General features: G+C 42.6%; 3 protein-coding genes across 8 annotated transcripts in view; 1 reads left to right on the forward strand and 2 right to left on the reverse strand.

Annotated features, from left to right (window-relative positions):
• Positions 1-6,919, reverse strand: part of LOC133346416 (uncharacterized) — a 187,844-nt gene extending 180,925 nt beyond the window's left edge. For all 6 annotated transcript variants that reach the window (XM_061557959.1, XM_061557956.1, XM_061557957.1 and 3 more), the window contains exon 1: positions 6,875-6,919. In XM_061557959.1, the coding sequence (XP_061413943.1) occupies positions 6,875-6,904 (30 nt within the window). In that variant the 5' untranslated portion in view covers positions 6,905-6,919. The remainder of the gene's footprint in view (positions 1-6,874) is intronic.
• Positions 6,920-14,613: 7,694 nt separating this feature from the next.
• LOC133346324 (P2Y purinoceptor 1-like) lies at positions 14,614-17,435 on the forward strand. Its single transcript, XM_061557819.1, has 3 exons — positions 14,614-14,889; positions 16,619-17,182; positions 17,421-17,435. Exons 1-3 carry the CDS (start codon positions 14,614-14,616, stop codon positions 17,433-17,435), a joined length of 855 nt encoding a protein of 284 aa, XP_061413803.1.
• Positions 17,436-19,375: 1,940 nt separating this feature from the next.
• Positions 19,376-25,910, reverse strand: SENP8 (SUMO peptidase family member, NEDD8 specific). The gene is given in 4 exon segments (XM_061557962.1): positions 19,376-20,699; positions 21,919-21,934; positions 21,937-22,282; positions 25,825-25,910. Coding segments are annotated over 3 exon segments (672 nt in total). The 5' UTR covers positions 22,253-22,282; positions 25,825-25,910; the 3' UTR covers positions 19,376-20,359.
• Positions 25,911-27,696: the final 1,786 nt, after the last annotated feature.

Genomic DNA, 27,696 nt, shown 5'->3' on the forward strand with positions numbered 1-27,696 from the left:
ACCTTACTAATTTGCTGTGTCGGGTGGTGGCAGGTTTAACGACACAATTATATATTTACACGATCTAACCCAAAAAAACTGTATTATGGATGATATTGGTCACGAAAGCCTACGTGTTAAACCAAATCCAATCAGTGATGGAAATTATAAAAAATAATTATAACGAAGGCTGAATAGTGGTGCTCAATACTTTTTTATCAGCAAAACAGATAATAATATAGAAGTGTGTTGGAGGGACACAAGTATCAAATGCATCCCTAGGCCAGACATTGAAGATGAACTGGGATTTAAGTTATACAATAAAGAGCAGGTTTGAGTTTGTTGTAGAAAACTGAAGCTAGTAATGAAAAGCACCATACCAATGGACCTCAAGAATAAAGTCTGCAATAGGTGTACTGTATATGACCTGCTATGACATCGACAAAAGACATGAACATTGACAAAGAACATGGATAACAAAAAATGTAAAAGTTTACATATCATGGAAAGGAGCATAGTGGAACGACATCGAGAGATGGAAAGATGGCTGAGAGAACATATGCATGTAAGAGAACACTCATAAGTTAGAGAAATTCAATGAGCTTGGACACATCACTCGAAGGTCAAAACTGACGGTGAAATGGTACCTGAGAGCTCGTCCACCAAGGAGATGGAGTGATGACATGAGATCATTTGCAGGAACTAGACTGTTGCATCACGGGATTGTGAGGGATGGCTTCATTCCGCAGATGACTGATCATGGCTGATGATAACCGTGACGACACATACATGCGTTACAGACTTCTGGGAACGAAAGAAGAAGTAGAACTTGCCAGCCTCAAACTTTGGTCGTTTCAACCCAACACGATTCTGCTGTTGCTTGGGATTGCCTTCTCTGTGCCGAACTGATATCTGTGATGTACAATCACTGTGATTGCCTCTGTAGAGTGTAGAAGCCCAACAATCATCCCCTGGGGTTTTAGGAAGTCTGCATAGCGCTGCTGTCTGGAGCAGTCTGGGACTAAAATATGTTGAACACACTCAGTATGCTGTTTTGAATCCCAGCCTCTGATTATACAGCACTTTTAAAACCCACCCCCTTGGCAACGTTGTCTCCCCACTGAGCAATTCTGTTTATAACTGATTTATTTTATGCTTCTGTATCTAGTATTTTTTCTGGTTGCTATAAGTTATTTTATCTATTATAATTACGTGTTAGAATTAAGTACATTTCTCCTACATCCTGTCCACAGGGACTTCCACTGGGGCTGACAGTCTCTTGTTCGCTCGCTTGGTCTGCCAGGTAGGGGTGGCGGCCAGTGTACCCCGACTGACCACTCTGCTGTGCCACCTATGCCTCTGACCTTGATGTGATTCACCAACTCTCAACCATGCCTGTTCTGAACCTGATTGTCCCTCTTCCCACATTGGCTCCTGTGCTCAGCTCATTGTCCATTGTACGCCGTGTTGCAAGAAAATAAATACTGTTTTTTAGATGATTTATCAAAAAACTAATTGTATTTAATATTCAAAATTGGTACATCCTAGATCATCGTTAAACAAGATAACACCTAGACGCTTTGGTTCTTTCGGTAAAGTCACGTAGGTAGAAAAAATAATAGATCACGACGTTTCGATCGCAAAACAAAGGACCGACATCAGGTGAGACAATCACAACAGGGTTTTCTACCTACGTGACTTTACCGAAAGAACCAAAGAGTATGGATTCCTGCAGTCACGAAAGCTTCAAATCAAGATAACACCTCTCGTGCTGCTGTTTTTTTTTCGGTTAGATCGCATAAAAAGATAAATGTGTCGTTAAACCCGCCACCACCCGACACAGCCAATTAGTAAGGTTTGTCAAGTAAACAGAACGTGTCAATTGGACTCTAGTTCAGCACACCGGCATGTTGGAGAGTAAACCCACATTTACAATTCGAGTACAACGTTTCGCTGGTAATTACAACCAGCCTCATCAAGCTTAAGCCAGAATTGTGGCTGGTTGGAATTGTAATTAACGGGTTTAATATCGGTCGTGAAAGTGTTGAACTGACTAACACCTATCGTGCTGCAGTTTCCATCCTCACCCACACACACATACAACTGCTTAGTAATTGCAGCACAACAGGATTTCTACAGAGCAGTAGAGATCACTCAATTAATATTGACTAATGAGTTCATGATACGTGCGTTGAATAACGTGTGTAAAGATACACGTGTTTTTTTCCCGTTCGTATATTGTAATGGGTTAATATTAACCCAGCAGCCAATGGAGGTATGTACAACCATCCACCACAATGTTACACTAAATCACAGAAAATAATCAAATTGCTGGTGGGTTGAATCATCCCACCTCTATTATCGAAGTGGACCATCCTCTGCAATGTGAACAAAGAAGCTCATGACAGAATTTACAGAAGAGAGTTACAGGACATACCAGTACTGTATAACATTCTAAATACAACTTAGGGGCCATCCATTTAGTACGTACGCATGGAGGGGGGAGGAGGGTTAACCTAAATGCGTACGTATGGGGGGGTCTGCTGACAATGTGCGTACGCATAGGAAACGGGGGGAGGGGGGGGGGTAAAGCCTCGATAATTATTTGTCTACATTGGCCTTCAAATGAGTTAGATAGTCCGGCGATGGACTATCTGTTGCTTAAACACGTTAATATTATTCATCCTTGATCGTTTCTGCGTGGATTAAATAGCGGCAGTTCTAGAGGATTCGGGAGGGGGGGGGGTCAGGCGTAAGTACGCAAGTGGGGGGGGGGGTGTAAAAAGTCCGCGTGCGTACAAGGAGGGGGGGAGGGGTCAAGTTTTGACATATTTTTGCGTACCTACAAAAATAACTAAATGGTTGGACCCTTCGCATATTTCCCATAGCCAATTTAGAACCACTAGAAAAGTCTGTCCTTGTGCAAACGGCACTAGCTGCTCAAAAACACGTTTTGTTATTGAAAAAGACGTCTCAAAAAGACATCCTCCACCGACACAATAGTTTAAAAAAAATTTCATTTTCTAAAAAAAATGCATTTGTTTTAGAAACGTTGGTTTCTTCTGTTACAATATTAGCTTTTTATATATACGATTTAATTTGCCTACTTCTATACTTAATACTGTTTAACTTTCTAAGAGGTGAAGAGTCTGCTTGGCACACATGCCACAGTTACCTTCTCATACACTGCAGTGCATCTATGCACTCTCCTACTCATACTTTGGCTGTGTCCATCCATATGTTGATAGTACTCAGCCACGCAGCACATTCTAATGGTCAATTTGATTTCAATAACTTACATAGCTCTTAAAAATGTGCTGACCTATACAGCCTGCAGAAACAAGCCATTCAAGCTGTGTAAAGACTGACAAAGACTCCCAGTTGAATAACACTTGCTGACACAGTACTGTATATACATACCACAGTTCAGCCTACATTGCACCTAACTCCAGAGCAAATAAAACCTGTTGAATGATGCACAAACAACATGACTCCAAGTTGGACTGCATCCCGCCGATGATTATTCTATTTTCAGAAGGTTGCTATGATCAGTTGATTCTCAAAATGTGCTGAGCCAGTGTTCGTTGGTTCTGTACGGAGTCCACGGTGGGTCCTGGTGGTGTTACGAAAGGCGGGTTTAGTGAGAGATGGTGAGATGATTTCCCATTCCTCGGTACCGGTGGAATAACTGATTTCCTGCAATGGCATGTGGCTTCAGGTCTCATAACGTGTACCCATTTCCTCAGCCAGTGGCACTCATGGCATTGCAATTGTCAACTTGCCACTTGCTGTAATAGCGTCGCCTTAGGTTTCTTCCAAGGTCAAATATACTTGGGATGAGGGTCACACCGATGTTGTTGACTTCACCTCCTGGCCTCATCCATGTCTCACCATCCATTATCTATCCATCGTTTTCCACCATGTGGCACTCACAAAGATAATATACCTTCAACAATATCAACAGAAAAATTACACTTTATATATATAAAACATTTTTTAAAGATGGTCTTCCTCAACTGCCTCTTACAATGAAAATTACTTTGCAGGTGTCAATATGCATTGGATGTTACTTACACTAAAAACAACGAAAAATGTTTTAGTTTACCAGGTAAGGCCGACTGAGCTGTATAGCTCTTTTTTAGAAGCGATCTGGACATAAATAATAGCTCAACGAACATTGCTTATCATGTGGAAATGTATAGCAGCCAAATACTCTACAAGCATGTTTGTAAATGTGGAGGGGAAAACCGGAGGACCCGGAGAAAAATCCACACGACCACGGGGAGAGAGACACGCAAACTCCAAATATACAGCAGCAGGCGTCAGGGTCGGGATCGAACCCACGATATCTTGCATACCTTGCGAAGTAGTTAACATCTCGCCACTGAGGCACCCGAACAACCGAATGTGCAGCTCCATGCAGAGATACACAGTCAGCTATAATAAACAGACAACACGGCAAGTGCAATAAAAGTGCGTGTCTGACACAAACGTGGAGGGTACACGTTGTTCAGATTACACCCTGACAATGTTCCAACACTGTACATTGTCAACCGGGCTTCTCTACAGCTCAAGTTCTGAAGTTACTCATCTAACTCACTTGCAAACCAAACACTGCGGTACTGTAATGTCGTTTGAATGTTAAGCTACATCCTTTGAGCATTGCAGGATCCTGCAGGGGAAATGCGAGGTTGATTTGGAGTACAGCTAAGGCACACATGCACCTATATAAGTGTACTCTATGTACACACACATGCACCTTTATAAGTGTACTCTATATACACACACACACATTCACCTTTATAAGTGGACTCTATGTATACACACACATGCACCTTTATAAGTGTACTCGATGTACACACACACATGCACCTTTATAAGTGTACTCGATGTACACACACAGATACACCTTTATAAGTGCACTCTATATATACATACACACGCAAACCTAATTTTCATCTAGAGTATAATAATGGAATCGGGAGAGTTGTAGCAGCAGTGGTGTTTATGTAATCGCCACAGGGTCCGATGACTTGATATCTCACTTGGTACATGAGAAGAGTTATTATTGGTCCTCAAACCAAATACTGCACTGAACGGGGTCTATTTGCCCTCTGGTCCAGCTTCCGTCGTGAGCACAGTGCCGTCCTGTGTGTGAGATGAACACCCCGCGAAGGAGAGAGAGAAGCTGCAGGAATAGAACGTGGGATTCCCAACCACTGGCTCATTGTGAGCAGCAGAGATGAGCACCGCCAAGTGCTCATGGAGGCACGAGAGGCACTTCATTTGACTTGTACACACCAGTGCCACATTGAGCTAGTGTGGGGCCTGGAGCACATGTTATAAAGGGGCCATAAATAATACAAACATTAATCTTAAAACATAATTTGTTTTACTTGCACAGTAAAGTAATTGCATTTTTTAAATTTGCTATACAGCCAGATAATAAGACAAATCGCTAACCTTAAATACGCAGTCGTTCGTAAAAGTTGAAGGCAGTATGGTACTGTAGTAATAGAGCAAGTGCAGAATCACTGAACCGTAATTGATAGATTGAAAGCATTTAGCGCGGGGCCCTTGAAAGCAGCATATGTAGCTACTGTTGCTACGACGATAATCCGGCACTGGTACACATACACACGAGTGTGTGTGTGTGTACTACTACACATACACACACACGTGTGTATGTACTACTACACATACACACGTGTGTGTACTACTACACATACACACGTGTGTGTGTGTGTGTGTACTACGTGTGTGTATGTGTACTAGAGTCCTCTATTTGCAAGCATAAACAAGCCACCAAATTCTGTCTGCCCCAATTTCAAAAACCACATGAATGTGGAATGTCCACCACTGGTGGAGGGCTACCAACGGATATTGAGCACCACCCACTTCGAAGCTTGTTACAACAGCGGCGACGATTATCTGAACCGATCCTGGTCTTCCCCTAGGTCAGCCGTCGGGAACCTATGGCTCGCGAGCCATATATGGCTCTTCCAGTGACGGCATATGGCTCCCAGACAATTTTTGAGTTGAAAAAAAAATCAGTTTGGAACTGATTTTAAAATACTTGTGATATTTGCTTAATAATACCGTGTCATTTTAAAGTAAACAGAAATTAGTTTTGAGGATAAATTGCACGGGTCACGCCTGCATGAAGCTCAACCAGACTACAAGGCCATCAGCAAAACCATGTAGCACCAGAAGTCGCATTAAAAGCAAGACATATTTAATTTATTATACGTTAAAAATACTATATGGCTCTCAATGAAATATATTTAGAAATATTTGGCTTTTATGGCTCTCCCAGTCAAAAAGGTTCCCGACCCCTGCCCTAGGTCGACTCAGCTTCAAATAAGTATCTCGTGCTACGCGTAAACATCGACACTGGGGAGACAAAGGCGGCCCCCGCGTGGTGCCTGGCCACCCACCCCCCTCGTGTGCCACAGTGACGGCCTTCATTGACGCTGCTACTCGCGAACAGCACTTGCCCCAACAGTCCGTCGAGGCTATACAGGTGACCTTTGTCTTACTCTTTGTTTTTTTCGGTAAAGTCACGTAGGTAAAACAATCAATAAAATAAATGAAAACAACTAAATTAAATCACGACGTTTCGGATTTAATTTAGTTGTTTTCATTTATTTTATTGATTGTCTTACCTATGTGACTTCACCGAAAAAAACAAAGAGTAATATCGAATCCTTGCAGTCACAAAAGCTTCAAATCTAGAATGGATCTTTGTCTTGTTACACACACATCTATAAAACAGTCTGTATGCAGGTTTGTTAAACTTCTTTCGTACCGTACGTAACCAACCGCGATAATCGGGACGGACAACAAACTAATCGCGCGCACGAACAACGCATCCTTAAGACGAATTAAAGGTTACCGAACAAACGCCAAGGGTGTTAAGTTGCATCCCGAGATGAGCACCAAGCAATGACAGCAGCTCCGCGCAGCGTGCGCTAACCCAGCCGCCACGACGCAGCAGAGGGAAGTCATTCACGCTACTCACTCACTGCTGGACGGGGTAATGTTGCTGTGGGTTCGGGGGTGGATGCGGACGGATCGATTTTTGCTTTTCCACCAGTCCCCCCCTGCACAGCGCCCTGCTGCCCGGCCGTGAGCAATGAGCTCACGGACGATCCCTCGTGCAGCGCTGTCACTCACGCGGCCGTCATCCTCATCATCGTCATCATCATCCCCCAACCCCCCCTCTGCTGCTGCTGCTGATGATGTCGTGGCCAGGTCTTGTTCTTTTGGTGACCATGTCCCCCATCGGGGAGGAGGTGTCGTTGAATAGCTGAACCTCAGCCACGCGCGAATTGGGTTGTGGATAGGAATGGGCTTGGATATATGATTTCAATACACACATATATATGTTGCTATGAAGAAGTAGTAAGTACATGTGTAGTAACAAAAACATGTTCCTGGCCAACAACATCGATATCTGTAATTGTGTCATGTTTTGGGCAAGGTCATATGCATGCTAAATGGATACAGAACGGTATGGGCAGCGACGATGCATTGCGGTAACAATGCCGTGTCACCATCGATTTGTTAAATGTTAATGCTGCGTAAGTGTTGGGGCATACGCACTGCAGGCTTTTTAAAAGCATTTCGTCCACTATCGCTGTGTATAATGTTCATGGGATAGCTATAGGTTCATCGATCTCTTTCCCTATTTAATCTACTCCGGATGTTTCTGGGTGTCTGGCTTGAGCTTGATGATAATTATTATTTAAGGAACTAGGTGGTCAAGTGTTACATTTTTCGACAAAGCCAGCAATACATTTATCACCCCTAACAATTAAATAGCCTTCGGAAGCATTGACTACAGCTTGACAAGGCTATGTACCCAATTCCAACTCCCTTATTCTCACACACAATATTTCATAATGTTGATGTTGGCCTATTTACAGTAGAGGACTGTCTTTGCAATGTGTGATTTATTAAACCTTTCCAATGTAGGGCCAGAATGATAATTGTGTATGCAGGTGACTTTCCATGTATGTACGTTGAACTTCTTTTGCACCGTACGTAGCCAGCCGTGCAAATCGGAGGTGTGGGGGAAGGACACAAACTAACCACACAAAGCAGTTCTAAATAAATTAGTTTTCGATCTCAATTTAAAAGTGCAAAGCCTCCAGTGGCTTCCCCAATGAGAGTTTCAGACGGATGCAGAAGGGCATCTGAAAGCGCGCGATGCGGTGACCGTCTTTGTTCGATGGCTAGCCATGAATGGTAGATGTGACTTAGTGCTGTTTTAGGTGAGCAGAATATTGGTTGAATGCACTATGAGCCGCTCTGACTAAATCAGAAGAAACCGATTACAGCAGCCGACACGAAAACTGCAATGTGTGTGAAATTAACAAATATTTTTTAAGATCCATAATTGTTAAGTTAATGCCACTAAAAACGAAATGCTATTTAACAAATACAGTATGAAAAGTGAACACACCCAAAATAATTGCAAAAACAAACAATGGCGAACAAATTAATAAACCAAGTTGGTCCTCTTTCACGTGACAAAACACAAATTTGTTGAATGAAAATTACACTTTGGCAGACCAACATAGCACTTGAAAACCAATGCAGCACGAGCCAACTATTGTGCGACACTTTAACCGTTCATATATTGCCCCCTGCAGTTCTATTTCCACTGTGGCATTTCAACTGACCGACACAACGCCTGTAAAATATTTTTGCTTTCTGAATGGTCAGTCAGCGTTATATTGAACGATTAAAAAAAATTATTGCGTTGACAGTGGTGCACAATCACAAAAACAAATCATCAATGCCACTGCCTTAAAAATAAAGTAAGTATATAATGATGAAAAAGGAATAGGCAATAATACATGTGGTTTATGCGAACATGATTCCTTGAAAAAGGTTTCAATTTGGTGTTTTCATATCTTAAAACCTGTTTTATTGCCAGAAAGGGTAAACCCTATTCTTATATTTTGATGCTGGCAAGGGAGGTCCCATTATGTTTTACATAATCAGTTGAAGAATAAAGGCGATAGGGAACAAATACTCTGAAACGTTGATTTTAATTCCGATGAGAACATTTTAAGGCATTTCTCGATTTACGAACTTCCGATTTACGAATTTTCGTTTTACGAAACTTTTATTGCGAGCCGTAGACTTAGTGGCCGTCCATAAATGACGTCACACTATTTTGGACGATTTTTTACCCCCCCCCCCCCCCGCCTGTCGTCATACGGCGTCACAAAAAGTCAGACCCCCCCACAATTATGACGTCACAAAACTCTGCCCCCCCCCCCCCAAAATAAAACATGCTTCAAATCGCTTTAAACTTTTGTCATTGTAGTGCATATTTAATGTGCCGCTGCACTCTGATGTTGTAGGAGAAAACATTTATCAAAAGTCTATTTAATTAAGTAGAACGTGTTGTCTATATTTAAAGTTGCGCATTTTGATGTGACGTCACATTTCTCAAACCCCCCCCCCCTCGTCACACATCGTCACAAATGTCTGACCCTCCCCCCCCCCCAGGTGCGTGACGTCATTTATGGACAGCCCCTTAGTCGACGTACTGCATCGGTGTACTACGCACTGTTCACCTCAGCGTGCCCACATCACCAGTTCTCTTCTTCCCAGTTCGTGTAACGGTTGTTAGCGTGTGCCCCCATGGGTCTGCATTTGTTGTGTTATTTGCCATGTATTTCAAGCACCCTTCAATATGAGTAGCAAGCATGAATCAACATCACCAGCTATTACTCCAGTAAAGAAGTCTAGGCAAGCCATTAACGAATCCAGATATCATTAAAAGGCGTGAGAAAGGAAAACGCTTTGGTAGGCATTGAATGTTCCCTTAACTTAGCTTGATTCGTCAGGCCTCATGCACCAGTAGCTCCTGGAAACCCTGCCTCCGAATCTGAACCATCATCATCTACGCCACAAACTCCATCACCCAGCCAAGAATCCTGGCCAGCCCCAGTAGAAGATAGCCACCAACCTGCCACTTCTCCTCCTCCTCCCCAGTCACTCATCTCGACACACTAAGTGAACCATAGGAATCAGGTGAGTTTCATTATTACAGTAAAGTATTATTATTATCATCGTAATTTATGGTTTCATTATTGTAAAGGGAAAATTCAAATTACAGATTATCTTGCATTATGATAACTTTGCCTTAATTTTTTCCTTTAAAATAACGGGAATTATTGTTTTGATTTACGAATGTTTGATTTACGCAGCATTGTTCAGGAACGCATTGTATTCGTAAATAGAGGAATGCCTGTAGTTGTATGGCTACAAAATTGATTGTCATATTGAGTTTATAAAGCGGTGGATAAATAACTGTGTGGACTTACATTTCAAAAACATATGTTTAAAAATAATGAAGCCAGACAGAATATTCCTGTGAATTCTTCTTTTAAAGTAATATTTCATGTTTTTTAATTTATATTGAAATGTGTACTTCAACTTTACATATAGGATTGAGTTCAAAAGAGTTTGTCTAACGTTTATTTATTCTGCTTTCAGAGGCTTGTTAAACATGAAGAGGACTTTTGAAAGTGGATGTCAGAGGAGGAACAAAACAGCGGCTTATTGAAGGGCAGCTAAAACAATTACCAAAAGTTGACAGTTATTTTAATGTATATAAAGGAGGGAGCTCCATATTCAAGAGAGTCAGGCAGGACCACAGCAACCACGGGAGAACATTCAAATATACAGGTGTCTGGGTCGGGATCGAACGCACAACCATCCTGTATACCAGGCGAGGGAGTTAAAATCTCACCACCGTGACACCCCATGAAGAACGTAAGACTTGGACCCATCCAATGTTGCCGACTACCGTACATGGTTATCTCCCTTTGAAACCATTATTATTACAGAATCTTCAAGAAAGCATCACAGTGCCCTGAGTGCATCCTGCCTAAGTCCATAATAACCACGTTGTGTTTATAAAAGGAAGGAGGTCCAGCAGCATCAGAACAATGGTAAAATTTTGAAAGTAATCCCCCTGAAGGTGGAGAAGGCTGTGAGGGCTTGAATGGCCATTTCTCTATAAGATCATGACTTAGTATCCTGGGCGAGATATGTTTAACCTTAACAGAGGCACCAGGCAAAGATGTCCAGTATCCCACTCCTTTTTCATTTGCCATGAATCCACTCACCCCTCTCATAAAAAAATATATTTTTAATTCCATATGATATTAAACGTTTATAAAGCTGCCTGTGGCTCTAGATCTCGATTCTGAGAGCAGTGTGTTTGCTCCAGTCTGCTCTGCATTTTGAGAAATTGTGTTTTTATGTTGTGTAAGGGCATATACTTGTTTGAGCTATATTTCATTACCAGCTGGCCCAACCAGATCTGTTGCTGTATATATATATCAGACTCCCAACCTATAGAGGTATAAGGTGGCCAAGAGTGGGCAGTGCAGTACAACAAATAGGTTGTTGAGCTATCTGTATGCATTTCATTGAGAAATTGTCTAAACATCCGAATATGAACTGACCTAAACCATTGTCTTTAGACTCAGTGAGGCCTTGAATAAATATATATGCTCTCTCAAATGCTCTAACATTTGATCAGGAATCCTCAGTGGCGTTACGTTATTATATTCTCGGTGTTAGCAGTGCACTTTTAGGTGTAAGTTGTTTGGGCTTTGCAAGGACTATGCCTGTGAAATCAGATAACTATTATAAAACACTCTGGAAACGAATACGCAACCCCAAACTTGTGCTCGTTGTTTACAGATGTATACAAATCTGGTCACACACACACACCTAGCAGATACATTCCTCCCAACTTTTTCTCGAAATTACATACAGAAAAGTGCATCTTGTAATCTGGAGAATTTGGTATTTGTCCGACTCGTAACATGTTACCAGAGCTTGGATAACCCTGTGTGATGGTGGGAAGGACGGTAGGGGGGGTATTGGTAAGGAGAGGCACATCGGGGAGGCGGGAACATGCGTGACAGCCGACTGCCCTAAACATTTTAGGTTCAGGTCAAGAAGTCATCATAGCCACTGGTGCTATACCACACACACACACCCCTTGCTGTAGTAGATTCTCATAGCCGTCGCAAAGTCAACATCCACAGTTGGATGTTAAATTACCTTATTATCTGGCATAACAGGAAAATGTCAAAAAGGACTTTGAGAAACCGAGGTTTAGCCCAATAAAGATGTGAAATCAAGCAGTGCCCAAGTTCTACATGCCACAGTTGGGCGAGCTTGGTACCCCTGTTTAAAGGTAGAGGAAGTCTCGCATACTACTCACTCTGCTTTTCTGTCCCTTATCGTCTGTATGTATGTGCGTTGAACTTCTTTCGCACCTTACATATCCAACCACACGAATCGGAGGTGCGGAGGAAGAACAACAAACTAAACACAAAAAAACAGTTCTAAATAAATGAGTTTTCAATCGTAGTCTACGCTGGTGAGAGCTATGTCATGTTGTAAATGTTTACCAAGTGCATTGATGTGTAATGGTGTCAATAATACATTTTGATGTGACCAGTGACCGAAGTCTCGTTTAGTGTGCAGTCACTGGTAGGTAAACGGCTAGGCATTGTGATGGTGCATCCATTCATCAATTAATATCTCATTTTAAAAAATAAGCAATGAACAGCCTTTTCTCAATTCACACTCATGGTCCGTATATCAAATTGTGTGCGTAATAATTTATGGAAATTATATGCGGATATCCAGTGTAACAACATAGATTCACATCTGCTCTTTACCTCACATAAAATCTAGAATTGAATATCAGCTGAGTCAGACTGGCTGTCCCGATGAGACCCAGAAGGTCAAAACCGCTCCACAATTTGCTTGCTTAAACCAATGCTGTTGGTTAACATGTCTATAATATGCTGAGAAAATTCTAGATATTATTGCGTAGAGATACAGAAGTCTGATTTAATAGTAGATAATGAGCGTTACTAATGTTACAATTAGACTCGTGAAAATTGTACAAATGACATTTAAAAATACCAAATACAAATAATTAAACAGAAAAAGCAAGATTAATAAGAATATTTCTTAAATAGAATTGTGACCCTGAATCCATTGACAATCCGTAACAATTCATTGAATCTCTGGCTCGGTGAATCAATGCAAACAAATTTACAACCCGATAGCAACATTCAATCCATATGCTGCTACAATTTCCATATTCTGCCAGTCAACTGCCAGTGGTGGCAATATACACATCATTGAGTCTACCACTTTGTACACACAGAAAAGCCCAACTCATTTGCACGACCCGGATGGCTCTTGTTTCAGAATGAAAGGCATCATGATTGCAGGTCTTCGTCGTGGTGCTTTATAGCTCTCTGATGTGTTTTTTTTATTCCACTGCACGTTTCGTGACATCGCACAGTGCCGCCTGAAAATACGTCTAAAGGGTAGGCCGTCTTTGTTTAACATGTTTTTGTATGTGGGAGGAAAGAGGAGTGTATGAAGAAACCTCCACATGTAAAATGGGAGTACTGTATGCTCAAACTCGTACACAACTTGTTACAAACAAATGTGTCATCTTGCCTCCTAAGGCATCTCATTGCCGCGAAGGCAGGCGTTAAACAGGGTTACACATTCATTGTTTTGGATCTTGTACATGATGCTAAAACAAAACAAACTTTTTTTTTCAAAGCGATCTGGCCACAAATTATAGCTCAACCAAGTTTCTTACTATAAGGACATTTATAGTAGCCAAATACTCTAAAGTAATTTTGGCAGTTTTTCAAGGATTAGATTTTCCATGTAAAAAATATATTATATTGTTTTTCCAAAATACTGCAGTCAAATACCTGTTTAGATTATTTGTCAATTATTAAAGAAATTATATTACATGTACAGATCCCAGTGCAAGCTTATCACCTATTAAACAAATGTCAACAGAAAATGTGATGCTCCGTGGTTACTAAGAGTTACCTGAGAAGAAATACACGAACGGAAAGATACAGAAAATAGTTGTGAATTATTAATAAATCATTACAGTACACTACATCAGATGTGTTTAATACAATAAAAAACTGTTGCTTTCATCAAATTTAAAAGGATAAGAAGATATATAGTACACCCGACTTACGAACACCCGTACTTACGAACACCTAACTTACGAACATCCGTACTTACGAACCGAATTACCTGAAATCTAAATAAATTAACATTCCCTAGAACGCGAACTCGCAATTGCATTCGATACCTTTTGCTACGTGGTGTTTGAACATCTTAATACCTGTTTTGTTGCTAGAAAGGGTAAAACCTACTTTTATTTTATTTCATCAGATTTTTACCTTATATCTTCACATTGCGCTTCATTTACACTGATTTGAAAACAACGTAAATGTAGCTAAAATCTCGAGGTGTCCATTGACTGAGTAAAAAAAAGACCTGGAAAAATAACCCAATTGCACTTCTCCTTGATCTGTGCTACTCACAAAACGTGCTATATTTAAGTGGCCACAGACCTTGAAACGATTTTCTGAAAAGCTTAACAACCTCGGCCACATGTTGACATCACACACTAACCAAGCATTTACACATCCCCAACCACTCTACCCCCTTATCAGCCCCGACTCGATAACACAAGTTCTACTCCTCCTGACCAGCAAGCCAGTGGGCTTGGCAGTCAAGGCAGGGCAAGCCATGGCGAGTTCCAACACCACCGGTTTGATCGACGCCCAGATCAACGAGTCTGCCGGGAGTGACATCTGCGGGAAGACGGGCACGCTGTTTGACAAGTATGTCCACACAGCCATGTATTGCCTCGTGCTGCTGGTGGGTCTGCCCGGCAACTTGACCGCAATTTGGCTGTACGCGCGCAGCGTGAGGACCTGGAGCTCCAGCACGGTCTTCCTCTTCAACCTGGCTGTGGCCGACCTCCTCTACCTCCTCACCCTGCCCATGCAGATCGTGTACCAGGTAATGCAAAGAAAGACACACTGTTATATAGCCTTAGCAGGATGTTGGGGCAAGTGCTGTTATCTAGTAGCACCTGCATGGTATACCAGGGGGTGGGTGGCCAGCACCACGCCCGACCGCCTTTGTCTCCCTAGTGGCGACGGTTACTACACACCGCACCAGGTACTCAATTGAGGCTGAGTCGACCTAGGGGAGGCCCAGGACAGGTTTGGATAATCGTCACCGGTGTTGGTGGCCACCATGAGCGGGAATCGAACTCGGGTCGCCGGGTTCATAGTGCAGCGTGCTGATCGCTCCTACACGAACGTGATACCACACAGAGTGCCAACGCATGATTTCGCAGCCAGCCTCTCACAAGGGTTAATCCAGTGGCCACTCAAAACACTATGTAACACAATTTTTGTTCCTGGGTTCTAAGTGTTATTTCCTAATTGCTTATGCCTAAAAATTATAGAAAATGTCTATTGTTCCCCACAAAGTTTGCTTTTGTGACCAGGACAGTGATATTTTGAGAAAACGGGCGAATTTCTGTATTTTCGCTCACATAAAGTCAGAAAATAACAACATATGATTACAAATGAACGTGTATTTATACTAAAGTAATTCAAAAATGACTACAAAATATTTAGAAGTGAGTAGTTTTTCGAGATTTACGATTATACTGTAAATCACTTTTCACGAATCAGCCCCCAAATGTAGTCTTCCATCATGTTCTCGTTATACTGTCTTTGGTAGCGGCGTTCAAAGTCCAGTATATCCTGGTAGAAGCGCTCACCTTGCTCCTCCGAGTACGCTCCCATGTTCTCCTTGAATGTATCAAGATGAGCATCAAGGATATGGACTTTGAGGGACATCCTACAGCCCATTGTGCCGTAGTTCTTCACCAGCGTCTCAACCAGCTCCACATTTTGGGGCAACTGTGGGCATTTGTTTTATATAACCTTTTTTGTATTACAATTCTGTGTTGAAAGGTCTAATTTCAGGAAGTGTATCGTTTGCTAATTGTGCATACCACGTGTGTAAAATTTCAATGACCCATATGAAAACTAGTTTGTCTTATCGAGTACCTTCCTGCATGTTACCAATGCATTACTGCTGCCAGAAATATAAATGGCTCATTAGCAATATTTGGACGATCGTGAACATGTGCTTCTGTTTTTGCAGACCATATTTTTCCCTTAAGGTAAAAAATCCAAGATGTTTTTTTTTTAGTTTTTTATAGTTGATTTTGGCTAACCCAACAAATCATATACTTTTATTTGGATATTGATCCACTTATATATATTTCACTTGATATTATACGAAGAAAATCTGGCTGGAAGGTCTTATTGTTCGAGCAAATTCAAACGGTTGCAAGTTCAAATCTGCCAATCAGTTTTTCAGGGGAGCTAATGAGTACCAAAATTTTAACTTAAAGCTTTCGTGACTGCAGGAATAATATTCTTTGGGTATTTCGGTAAAGTCACGTAGATAGGTTCAAAGTAAATAACAAAAAACTACGTTTCGATCGCAACACAAGCAGTCGTCATCAGGAAAAGGGGGTTAGCCTCTAACGGCAAACTGTTTATAAATGTTTAAAATGGGCGTAGCCTAAGTGTCAGCAGTATGGGCAGGGCAGCTAAACTTGCCAGTAGAGATGAGCATTGCAAATGCCTTTTTGAGCAGGGAGATGCAGATATTTTGACTTGAATTTAATGCAGTGCTATTTATCATTGCTTTAACTTTTCAGGCAAATGACAGCATATGGGTGTTTGGCTCCATCACATGCAAGCTGATGCGCTTCTTGACTTATGCCCAAATGTACACCAGCATCATCCTCTTGGTCTACATTTGCCTGGATCGCTACGTAGCCATCGTCCACCCTCTGAAGTGGCACCGCTCGCCACGACACCGCGTGTCCCTCTGGATGTGCGTCGCTGGCTGGACGTGCATTTTGGCCCAGGTGTCGCCCCTCTTGTCGTTCGTGTCCGTGTCTCAGTACCCATCCAGCAACAACTTGCGGTGCCACGGATTCACAGACTCCGCTGACATCGCAACAATGTTCGTCTACAGCCTCGTGCTCACCGTCCTGGGTTTTACGCTACCTTACCTGGTTATGCTCGTGTGCTACCTGCTATGCGTGCGAGCGCTCCGGCAGGAACGCATGCAAGGTCGGCAAATATCAAAGGAAAAATCTGTCAAGATCATCATCTGTGCCCTGGTGCTCTTTTCCACTTGCTTTGTGCCGTACCACATATTGCGAAATGTCAAGATGTACTTCACTCTCTATCCACCGCATCCGTGTGACAATCAGGTGATTAGAGTAGCCTACATCATTACCAAAGACCTGTGCAGCTTGAATTCAGCCCTCAATCCCATGTTTTATTTCGTGGCTGGTGACAATTTTAGGTTAAGGCTGACTGTAGCAATTAAGAGCTGCTGTCCTGAAGGAGGAAACCAAGTTCACCCTGAACAAATTTCATCATCGATATCTTAGTCATAAGACAACATGCGTTTTTCTGTTAATTGCAAGTTTGCCTTTACAATTACAGGTATGCAGAGGCTAGACATGTACTCACTTTTGCTTAAACTTTCAATAATTTGAAGCACATTTGTATAGTTTGTTCTGAAATAAACATTTGACGCGTGATTTATCTCAGAAATAAAAGGTGAATTTGACGCACGAGTTATTTTTAAAGTTACTTGTACGGCGTCATTTTTTTTTACCGGAGCGAAAAAGTTTCCACCAAATGAATGCATTCCTCCACATTCCCTTAAAGCAGTCCATAATTTACTGGAAAATAAACTGCCAACACAATGTATTCGCCAAACTTGTATAACTTTCTGCATTTTACTAGTGACAATACATTACAATGCGTGGTGTACTTGCATACACATCACAAGCACAAAAACAAGCATGAGTTAAATTTATGAGATAAGCAAAATATACACAAAAAATAGAGCCAATTAGTTGGGAGATTTGGTCAAAACGACATTTTCTCTGAAGACAGAAGATTATCCTAATTCGGGGACTGGACAGATCTCACAAGCTCATTCTCGCCTAAAGGCATCATCGCTAACTTGACCGAGCTGAAAAAGCAAGGGTCCCCATTCAACAGGCAGTGCAATCGAGAACACTTTTCTATTGAATGACCAGTTAGCTCAGAGTGCATCGAAACAGGATCTAACGTCCGAGCAGCTGCATTGCTGACCATTAGGTCGGCGCGTCAGGATTGTTTCAAGATATGGTGGACATTCACTACCAATGCAGCTGGCATCCATGTTAGTTACTTTAGCACCTCCATTTTGGTTAGGTCATCTAGCAATGCACAACGTTCTCTGCCATTTTAATAAAGGCACTGCTAACACCGTACAATACAAGTTAACGTCCACCTTGTGGCGCGATGGCAAACCTCTGCTCATTTAATGTACCCCAGGTCTCCGTCTCGCACGTCGATATGCGCACGTGTGTACATACGCGTGTGACGGAACCATTTGAAACGAAGTCATTATTTTCACAAATTGCAGCACTGCAGAATTGCTGTATTCAGCCAAACTCCCTCCACAACTTTTTGATGGTTTGGAGAGAGATCAGGGAGCAGTTGCATTCCTGTCATCTATACACACGTCCACCTGCATGAAGATGTAGTGTACAACTACAACTTATGAACACATGTATAAACGGTAAAGTATGGTTGTAACGATGCATCCATGAGTTGATGAACCGTCACCGATGAGGGTTGCAAATTGATCGAAGACTTTCTACTGTTAAATACAGCAGCCTCCCAAGGTTACAGGCGGAGCATGAATCCATTACATTAAACTATATCCGCAATCCAATAATTAAATTTCTCCAGTCGACAAATCCTGGTTGTCGGAGCATGGCCATCCATATATTCGGGTTATAGACCGCGGTTAAATGGAGTTATTCGGCATATACCTACAACTATCCAGGGTCACATATAGAGTTAGTCTCCTGCCACCAAATCAACTATGGGTGCATAAGCTGATATGCCTTCTACACTGGAGACGCTAGAACTTGGGAGTCCTAAAATGATGGCAAGCAAGCTCCTTCCCATACCCATCACGTTGGGAGAGACCGTGTTTAGGACTGCTGCCAAAGAGGCACGTGACATTTGGTGAAACTTTTGTCTGGAGTTAGAACTACAGATAAACGAAGTTTAGGCAAAGTCTTACAACCAAATAACCCTGGATAAATTGTATTTAGAACTTTCCATACCACACAGCCAACTGTGCAAATCCGTGGGGTTGGGACCCTAGATATGGAAAAGGGGTAAATGTCCTTGTTCATGCCAGAACAGATTTGGTTTAGTTTGTGGCCTTCCCCCGCACTTCTAATTACCACGGTTGGCGACAGACGTGCAACAGTTCAACATACATAAGCAAAAGGCTATCAAAGTGAATGTGACAAAAAAACTTGATAATTGAATCTAAACCAGACACGCATCAGGATTCAAAGTGGTAAATTATTGAAGCACAAGGGTGATAAATTACTTGATTTTATTGAACTTCAATTCACAAATATGCATCAGCTCTTTGTAAGCTTCATCCTCTTACACACAACTGCCAAAGTGCAGGACCAAATGCTAGGGACAGGCATGTAAAGTCGTTATATGGACTACATCTTTATAAAGAATTTAGATGTGCCATTTTAAAAGTATGTTTAATCATACAAGTGCTGTGTAAATGAAATAATCCATGGTGATATAGGGGGACCATACGACAGATACTGCAATCCGTGGCACACTGGAGTTTAGTTCCTTATCCACGGAAATAATTTGCGTAGGATGCGAACGGCAGATTATACAAGAAATCAGCCACACAATCATTTCAGTCGCACGTGGATTATAGGACTCTAAAAAAATTATCCACAATAAATTCGCACGAGGTTACAAGTTGTCAAATACTCAAAACGGTTCAAATCTACAATGTTTTTTTTGCTTGACATGCAAAGAAAAAAGATTGAAATTGCAAATACATTTGTAAAACCTTCCCTCACTTTATATGTAATGCCACGTTAGCCCAGTCCACTTGTGGATCCAGACCACAAAGCGTTTTCAATCTGTAAGTGTGCCGAGGGTTACAGCAGTCACAAACCGCCAATCCACAAAGTACAGTATTTGTGGATTACCTATTGGTGAAATTACTGGATTTATTGCAATGCAATTTACCCAGGAAAAAAACTCAATAAGCATCAAGACATGTTTTTATTCATTTGTTTTCCATGTGGGAGAAAACAGTATCTGGAGAAAACCCACAAATGTGAAGGGTAACACTCAAAGCTCAGCCCATATATTAAATAATTCATTCCTGTACTTTATCTCCAAATTCCATCTCAACTCAAGCCTACAACACCCGATAATCCTAAGCGGTCCCCCATTCGAGCAATAACCAGGCCCAACCTCGCTCAGCTTCAGAGACCTGACAGATTAGTTTTGTTCAGGCCGTTTTGTTTTATTCAAGTGTCTGCTCAGTTGCTTGCTATGTGGTTTTGCTTAGCTAGCTTGTCAATGAGTTGCCGCAACTCTCTCCTCTGCTGAGTCACATAAGACGGAGTAATTATCTCATTCAAGGTTGGGCCCACTCTCCCCAACATGAACTCTCTTGCCAGAAGTCTTGCATGGCACAGCACATACACGCCACAGTCGTACGCATTCTCTTGCTGCGGAGTCTCAACTTTTTCGCTGAAGATCGGGTTTAAAGACTCATCCCTGCCCAGGAATAACTTCAGCCTCCGTGCAGTGTGAAGTGCCTGCGTGCTGTTGCAACTTCCTTGGCTTGAGTCGTAGTGCCGGAACGTATCGGTCGCCCTGCCAGGGTTGCAGATAGGGAGGGAAATGGGTTGGGGAGGGGGGGTAAAATAAAAATCTGCTTAAGCACACAAGTCAGTTTTCAACAACGGATATTCCTGGGTCAACATTGTTTTAAATAGCACACACGTGAAATGATGTCAACCACCCAAACATCACTCTAGATCTTTTAATAATAAAAATGGGGCAGTACGCAACAATTGACAATGCTGCTTCATTGTACCCAAATGCACATTATAGCACGACGTTCCTAAAACACCTCAGACCAAAAACAACTTTAATTATGTTTGTGTTATGCTCTGAAGGATTTAAAGTTTCAACTGGGTGGTCTATTTTTACACATCTGTACCAAGACTAAGACTTTCCCAAAATAATAAATGGGTTTACTCATAAAATGCTACATTTAACATGACAAGATATATTTCTTGAAAGTTTAAGGTTAGCATGACACTCATTAACAAATTCCTTAAGTTGTGCCGTAATTTCTTTAAATCTATTGTTTCAAAGTGCTTGTGGCATTTTCACCATTGCTTACGACAAAATGCTTGACTAGTACAGGACATGAAAAAATGCACATGCTACTTCCAAAAACACCATATACAGTACTCCAAATAATGCTGTACAGTACACATTGTTAATGTACATTTTATTGTTAGTATAGATGGATGCGAAGAAAAATGTAATCTGTTAAGTCTACAATTAGTTACAATTCTATAAGCAATGCAGACTGATGTGGCTTTATGGTGCAGTGGGCTGCACAAGCCAGTTGCAAGGGGCTGGGTGCCTGGATCTCTAAAGCAACCCAGAAATTTCTACGGAGAATTTTACCAAAGTGCACCATCTGTCACCAAGTGGATCATGGAAATCTCACTTGTCTTAGTTATTATAACATTAAGCAAACATGAACTCTGATGAGCAATTGCATTGCCATTGCATACATTTAACTATTAGTAACCAGAGCCGAAACTAAAAGTAACATTTCTAAACTGTATTAGGCACTGCTGAATAGAATTTCGAGTTTAAAAAAAGGTGAAAATACACCAGTTCTCACAAGGGCTTTTAAATCAGATAATCCAACTCCTAAGAAAGTCCTGCATTGGGATATTTGAATTAATTTATTAAATAATTTGTTCATGCATCATGACACCACAGTAGAGGACCAGGGGACAGCTCGTGCAATACGAGTGTATAAACGCAGTCCTCCTGCTCGTGTGCATACCTGTCATAAAGCAAAGGCTCCAGTGTGTGCCCCCGCTAGTATTGGGCGACGCATGGTCGTTGATGGCCAGGAACACAAAGTCTTTCTGTTGCAGGTCCAGCGGTCCAAGCACGACTCCAATTTCTTCGTCTGGTGAAAACTTTATGAAATGCGACACCTCGGGCCCGATGAAGCACAACTTCTGGTTATTGGGCATCCCTACAAATTCCTCCAGCTCCATATACTCGAAGGCGAACGCCATCACCTGATCGTTAAACCAGTTCGGTGGTTCCAGCAGCGCCACATCGGCACGACGAAGCAGGCAATTGTTGTAGCTCAGCACCACAGGATTCATGGCAGTTGCGGCACCGAGTGCCCACGTAAGCTGTGAAGAAATAAAGAAAAAAGGCCAAGCAAACGTCTCGCTGATGTTTTCATTGCATATATTAAATAGCGTCAATGTGTTTGTTTATAGTGCAATTGAACACATTTGTTGGGCGAGCCCTTTACTAAAACGTAAACTATTCTACCGGTGAAAAACTAGCAAGCTTGATAACATTATTGCACAAGTTCAAGTGACTCAGATTCCTGGTTTCATTGTGGAAGATTTACTAATGGTTACCGTTGACTATAAAATGGGTGCTAAAAACTGACAAGTTGCAGTTTTCTTAACACTGAATTGGTTAAATGTAATACTACAGCTCGGTATTAATAAAGACTATCAAGTTCAAACTTTAAGAATGAAGTTACTCTGAAATATTTAATGACTGCCTTAGTTCTCCACACGTCATGCTTTAACAATACTGATCACTTCGGTTAAACTAAATTGTCACTACATTACGTATTTTAATAGAAATTCAGTTCCAAGTGTCTATGCACTTAGTATTACATGTGGCAGATTACACCATAGGACGCAAATATACTGCAACTGATAAATACACAAGGATATTCCCAAATAAGTCTGACTAAAATGCACCGATCGATGTGGCACCACCGATGTTGACAATCTTCACAAGCAAGAGTACAGCAGAAGTGTTTATTCTGCAAGGGGCAATATTTCGACTTAGAAGTGGTGGGAAATGAACACTAACAGCGAGTTAACATGTTATATTCCTAACATCGCAGCAATGAATTGAAGATTTATATTAAAATAGGTATTAACAATAACTAAAGATACATGTTCACATGCACGAAAAGGAGCACAATTGGTACTCGGTACCTAATCATATTGGAAACTGCTAGGCAGGCCTTATGCTGCCAAGTGTTAAAATACATCGTTTCAAAATAGTTAACACCACGAGTCCCTTATAAAAAAAGTGCTTTCTACACCTTGCTGTGCATTCTGCCATTAAATAAAAGTGCCTTGTTTGCTTAGAGAAAGCAGATTAAAACAGATAATAGGCATGTATTATATTACTTTAAATAGGTTGTTTTGCGAGCATAAGTCACAAAATAAGCAACCACGGCTAAAATGTCAAACCGAGCTAACGTCTTAAGCAAAGTCAGAAACCATGCGAGACACCTAAAAATCATAAATGCAAATTGAAGCAGTGTAAAGCAGCAGCAGTGATTTTATTAGTTGGTAGCCTTGAACCAGAGTCCACATTTTTGTCTATCCGAGACCTGCTTCTCCAGAAAATAATTTACGAACGCCGCTTGTGGATTATCAATTGCATTCACAACCATCGTAGAAGTGACAATAAATCATTGTACCTATTACCTGACAATTTCCTTATTTAAAAACCAACTCTTCCATGCCATGCGAGTGCATGTGTACACACCTTAAGCCACCACTTGAGCTAGTTGAGCACACACATTAGCCCAACAAAAGCCATCAATGACTCATTGAGTGGACCAATGTTTACTGCCGAATGGAATTGGCCCAACATTGCTGCTTAATTCACATTAGGGAGGTTATTACAAGTGCCCACCTGATCAGTTGAACAAGTTTTTTTCTCCCTCCCAAAATGTGTTCTCACATCTCCCGAAAACCAGCCATTTACAACAGAAAAGTAGCGACAAATGTGTGCAAAGACCATTCAGAGCCCAAGCTGGAGCGGTGTGTGCAATGAGCAAGGCTTTCATACTTCAGCAAGTTTCTGACAAACATGAGCAGACTGATTTCCCAAGCGCCAAGAACTGGGCGAGACTTTCTTGAGGTCATTTAAACACGACACATCCGGTAGATGGCGCAGTGTCTGTATCACTTACACAGGCGACTTGAATGCCAGTTGGCGATGTACTATTCCCGTAAATTCCCCCCCCCCCCCCCCAAGGTTGATCAATTCTGCGTAACATTTTGGGACGTTAACACTGCAATTGGCCAATATATACCAGCCCGTATCATAACAAAATGTTAAATATTCACCGATGGAAGACTTGAGTCATGCAAACCCTCTTCTGCACTCTACCTCTCCTGCCATCACCACCTCCATTCACCTCGCATTGTACAGCAAAATGCGGACTAATCGCCATCTGCCCATCAAAATGGGATAGAATGTTTCTCGATCGCACCCATGGATTTCCACGCGGTTCTCCGGTTCCCTCCCAGTCATAAACTCATTAAATTGGCCGAAAACATCTTACCATTTCAGAGGACTGCAGAACTAGGAAATTGCCGCCTTCGAAAAAGACAGTATTATTGACTAATAATTATGCTTGAGCGTGACAAACGCGCAAATGCAGCATTACCAAACAACTTCCTACATGCCAATTGTAATGCAGTGGCTCAGTCTTGTGAGGATATAAAGGCCCCCCCATCCCCAATTAAGATCACGCGTCCCTGTCCACAAGCAGATGGGATGGCCCTGCAGAGCACGTGGCTCGGAGCGCTGCCAGCACCAAGCGGCCACTTGGTGGGGGGGGGGGGGCACTCACTCCACATTGGCGCGCAATGCCAAAGTGGAGCGCTTGGGGGCGCGGCTCACAGCTCACACCTGACACAGCCTCTATCCCGAACCAAGTCAGTCAACCAGCCACCAGCCCCTAGCCAAGTCAGTCAACCAGCCACCAGCCCCTAGCCAAGTCAGTCAACCAGCCACCAGCCCCTAGCCAAGTCAGTCAACCAGCCACCAGCCCCTAGCCAAGTCAGTCAACCAGCCACCAGCCAAGTCAGTCAACCAGCCACCAGCCACCAGCCCCTAGCCAAGTCAGTCAACCAGCCACCAGCCACCAGCCCCTAGCCAAGTCAGTCAACCAGCCACCAGCCCCTAGCCAAGTCAGTCAACCAGCCACCAGCCCCTAGCCAAGTCAGTCAACCAGCCACCAGCCCCTAGCCAAGTCAGTCAACCAGCCACCAGCCCCTAGCCAAGTCAGTCAACCAGCCACCAGCCCCTAGCCAAGTCAGTCAACCAGCCACCAGCCCCTAGCCAAGTCAGTCAACCAGCCACCAGCCCCTAGCCAAGTCAGTCAACCAGCCACCAGCCCCTAGCCAAGTCAGTCAACCAGCCACCAGCCCCTAGCCAAGTCAGTCAACCACCAGCCCCTAGCCAAGTCAGTCAACCAGCCACCAGCCCCTAGCCAAGTCAGTCAACCACCAGCCCCTAGCCAAGTCAGTCAACCACCAGCCCCTAGCCCCTGGCCAAGTCAGTCAACCACCAGCCCTAACCAGTCAGTCAACCACCAGCCCTAACCAGTCAGTCAACCAGCCCTAGTCAACCAGACACCGGCATTAGCCAGTCAACGAGCTACGAGCCAAGCAGCCACCGGTGCCAGTCACTGCACTCGCTCAGGAGCCCAACGCAGCGACACAGCAGCGCTAAACTCCCTCTCACGAACTCGAATCCGTCAACCCCTCCCCACGGGGCTTTACTGCCCACTCCTGCCGCTCTTCGCGTCCAGCAGCAGCAGCTGCAACGGAGAGAGACAAAGGCGGCCGCGGGAGAAGCGTCGCATCGTCTGCAGCTCCTACTGTACCTCCTACTGTACCTCGCTGTTGTTGTTCCCGCCGTTTCCGGGTGACGTCAGCGCCCAGAGGCTTTGCGATTCTCCCTTAAATACGATTCTCTCTCGATTCGAATCGTTACATCCCAACGTTAAATGGAGAATCGATTATACAAATGGTTTGGTTGTTACACGATTCCTTCTTGAATACGATTCCTTCTCGCGAATCGACTCCTTACGTTCCATCGTTAATTGAGGAGTCTAGAATGCAAATGTACTGGCTGTGACACGATTCTCCCTTGAATACGATTCCTTCTCGCGATTCGATTACTGTGATCCCATCGATAATTGGAGACTCCTATTATGCAAATGTATTGGTTGTTCCAGGGTGGTCCGGATCAGAATATTTATACTGGATGTCCAGGAGGGGCGGGTAAAAACCCCCGTTATAACAACAGACAATACAAACACATGAAAAGCAAATAAAACATTCCAATAAACATACAAATAAAACTAAACCATGCCCATGCTTCCAGCTAAAGCCCACTGAAGTGTGAACTTCAAGTTTTTTTTAAAGCGACCTGGCCACAAATGATAGTTCAACAAAGTGGCTTATCACGTAGAAATTGACCACCAAAATAATGTCTTGTGACCCCCCCCCCCCCCCAATTAAATGACCCCTAAACTTTTGTTTTTCTATTTGATATTAGCAGGGATACTTGCAGCTATCTTAAGTGAATTTTACAGTGGCTCAATCGTTGTGTTCAGAAGGACGGGGGGTCAATAGGGTTATAGAAACTGTTAAGATGTTAAGATGTTGCTGTGCCATAGGGCCCATAGGGCCCTGCTGTAATGAACGTAACGGAAGGTGCCACAATGTGGTACGAAATGATACTACTGCACGAGATTGTTGGCAAACGTGCCGAGTAATCACGAAGCATTTAATCTGCACGTGGCAGAGTAATGCAGCGGGCAGAGCAGTGGCTGGGAAAAAAAGGTCTCATTGACCAATCTAGGGGCACATGTTGAACTCAAAAGAGGAACAATTTCAAAGAACATTGGTGAAGGTAAAACAAAGTTGGAGGCCACGTGAATTGGTAGTGTAAGTTGAGAAAATAATGATGTTCTTGTTGTAATTATTGGAATTTTCATTCAGTCAGTTTAATAATCTCTTGATTGAGTTTAGTATTTTTGTAGGTCGCATGGAGAATAGTGATAAAAGTTAATTGTTTTTTTAATGTAAATACTTTAAAAGTTAATGATTCCGTGTTGTTTATCTCGCCACGGAAAGACAACGGGCGAGGTCGCCGAGGATGTCCCTTAATTGGAATCACCGCAACAGGTTAATTGGGTGATGCCAATCAACGGCAATTGTTCGATTAACTTAATGAGGAGGAGGAGGGTGGTGGTGGTAATTACGTGACTGTGAGATGTGCTGGGCCAGGTGAATGTGTGCTGGGTTAGGGATGGTGGGAGCGTGTGGGGGGGGGTACCGTTTGCAAACCCTTATAAGTGCCCTATCTTATTACAGACCAAGTCAGACCTTATTGGTCACCCCGTGCCCCTTATAAATATCAAAATTCATCCTACAAAATCCCATGACAAGGGAGAAACACAGACACATGTTTTGCCTGTATTGAAACGGCTGTTTCCATGTAAAATAATATGGCTAAACCGTATGGGTTGACAGCTATGCGTTTGGGGGGCGCTGAGCCCCCCTTTCTATTATGTCGGCTCGCCATGTCGCTAAGGTTTTCCATGGGGATTTAAAATGCAACCCTGCCAAGTTTGGTGGCGATAGCTTTAACAAACATGACGTTTTACAGAATTAAATGGGGGGGGGGGGGGGATCACAATACATCTGGACCACTCTGAACAATAACATTCGGGATTGTTAAGATAACCGGTTCAGAAATG

The sequence above is a fragment of the Lethenteron reissneri genome, chromosome 24, assembly GCF_015708825.2.
Source record: "Lethenteron reissneri isolate LAM-NWPU_2019-01 chromosome 24, ASM1570882v1, whole genome shotgun sequence".
Taxonomy (NCBI): domain Eukaryota; kingdom Metazoa; phylum Chordata; class Hyperoartia; order Petromyzontiformes; family Petromyzontidae; genus Lethenteron; species Lethenteron reissneri.